The sequence below is a fragment of the Acomys russatus genome, chromosome 19 (genome assembly GCF_903995435.1).
Source record: "Acomys russatus chromosome 19, mAcoRus1.1, whole genome shotgun sequence".
Classification (NCBI taxonomy): Eukaryota; Metazoa; Chordata; class Mammalia; order Rodentia; family Muridae; genus Acomys; species Acomys russatus.
The window spans coordinates 9,213,257-9,215,287 of record NC_067155.1 but is presented as its reverse complement, the minus strand read 5'-3'; the positions used below and the strand labels follow the sequence as shown (position 1 = coordinate 9,215,287).

Sequence of the window (2,031 nt, the reverse complement as noted above, 5' to 3'; positions counted from 1 at the left end):
GAAGACAGGGGGAGGTGCATGAGAGAGAGGAACTGAAAGACGAATATGGAGGGGGATTAAGATCAGGAAGTAGTGTGAATATATAAATTAAAAATAATTTTAAAGTTTAAGATAGTTTGTTACAATTATTAAAGTGCACTTGTTCTACATCATTCCTAGAAAATATGAATAAGTTCTGAATATCTTGTATCATGTTTGTTTTTATTATTATTTATTTTATTATTATTATTTATTTATTATTCTCACTGGCCAACATCAAGTCATCTTGAATGATTCATTTCATGTGAAACTTTTTGTCTCTTCTTCCATCACTATGTATATTATAAGTATTGAACAAACTCACAGTAAAACAATGGAAAGTAACCATTCTTATCAAGAAGTTCTGGAAGAGGTGATTTTATGTTTCTCTTCTGGCTTTGTACTCAGGAGTATAAAGTACCCTCTGTTTCAGTCTATCAGTGGCTCCATGGATTGGTGGATTCTTCTTTCACCCCAACCTGCAATCTTTTCAACTTATTCATTAAACCAGAGGGACTGTGTGGTCATACTCTAAAGGAAATTGTGTTAAATCACAAAATGAACTTCTGGGATCTGGCAATCAAAATAGTTTTCTTATCACAAACAACCACTGAAACTTTGGGAAAATTTTCTCTTTTCTTCTGCTATCTCGGTCTTTACTACAGAGAATACAAACTGAAGCCCACAGATTTGAATCTCATGCATCTAATGGCAGCCAATGCCTTGATCATTCTTTCTGCAGGAGTTCCCCAAAGAATGGCAATTTGGGGATTGAAGCAGTTCTTGACTGATTTTGGATGCAAATTCGTATTGTACACTCAACGAACTGCCCGGAGTGTGTCCATTGGAACCACATGTCTCTTGAGTGTCTTTCAGGCTGTCACCATCAATCCTAAAAAATCGTGTTGGTCAGATCACAAAAGCCAAGCTGAGAAGTACATTGGATCCTGCCTATTTATTATCTGGATTTTGTACTTGTTGATAAATTTCATTTTCTTTGTGTACCCATTTAGCAAAAGAATCACACACAATGGGACAAGAAAGCGAGATTTTGAATACTGCTCCATTGTAGGGAATAATCAAATGAGTGATGCCTTCTATGCAGCATTGGTAGTGTGTCCTGAAGTCTTCCTTTCTGGGCTCATTGCGTGGTCCAGTGGTTCTATGATTGTTCTGCTGTTCAGACACAAACAGGTGGCTCAGCACATCCGCAGCACTCATAATTCCAGAAGAAATTCCCCTGAGTCCAGAGCCACACAACACATCCTGTCCCTGGTGTCTGTCTTTCTGTGTTTTTATACTCTATCCTCCTTCTTAAGAGGCTGCATTGCTCTGTTGCCTAAACACAACTGGTGGCTACGGAACATCACTCCCTTCATTTCTCTTTGTTTTCCCTCTTTTGGACCTTTTGTCCTTATGAATCATTACTCTGTCATGCCCAGACTCAGTTTGTTCTGGATAAGAAATAAACCGTCTTAATCATATTTTAATTATTTAAGTGATATGTTTTGCCTGGTATCCATGGGTTAATTCACACTCTATCCTCAAAACGCCAATACAGTGACTTAAATAGGTAGGTGACACTTTGTCTTTGAAAAGTTAGAAAGATGACTATACAAATTTTTCAACTTGTTGAATTAGCAAATGACGAAACCTGAGATATTATTGGAGTCTCGTTTCTGTCAACTTGCAGCTGTGAAAGTCTTTTCTTTGTCCAAATGATAAGCGAATGGATCAGCAACTCTGTCATTAATACTAAACTTCTTGTGATGTTCATCCAGGCAGGGCAGGTTGGATGCATATGGCTACCACAGCCAGTTTTGGGGACCAACATTCTACCTGTACGGAATGCTGAAACCGTGTCTGGTCATGAACTTGTTCTTGAGAAGACTGTAGTACCATCATAACTTCTAGAGACTTCACCCGTCCCATAGAAAATAAAAGTAATATCTGTTACCTCAGACAGATATCAATGCAAAAGAACAATTGCTCTGACATGATTTTGAAGATTGT

The 2,031-nt window shown here is 37.8% G+C and overlaps 1 protein-coding gene across 1 annotated transcript; it reads left to right on the top strand.

The window, feature by feature from the left end:
* The first annotated feature begins 567 nt into the window (after window positions 1–567).
* LOC127203587 (vomeronasal type-1 receptor 4-like) lies at window positions 568–1,497 on the top strand. Its single transcript, XM_051162413.1, has one exon. It carries the CDS (start codon window positions 577–579, stop codon window positions 1,495–1,497), a length of 921 nt encoding a protein of 306 aa, XP_051018370.1. The 5' UTR covers window positions 568–576.
* The last annotated feature ends 534 nt before the right edge of the window (window positions 1,498–2,031 follow it).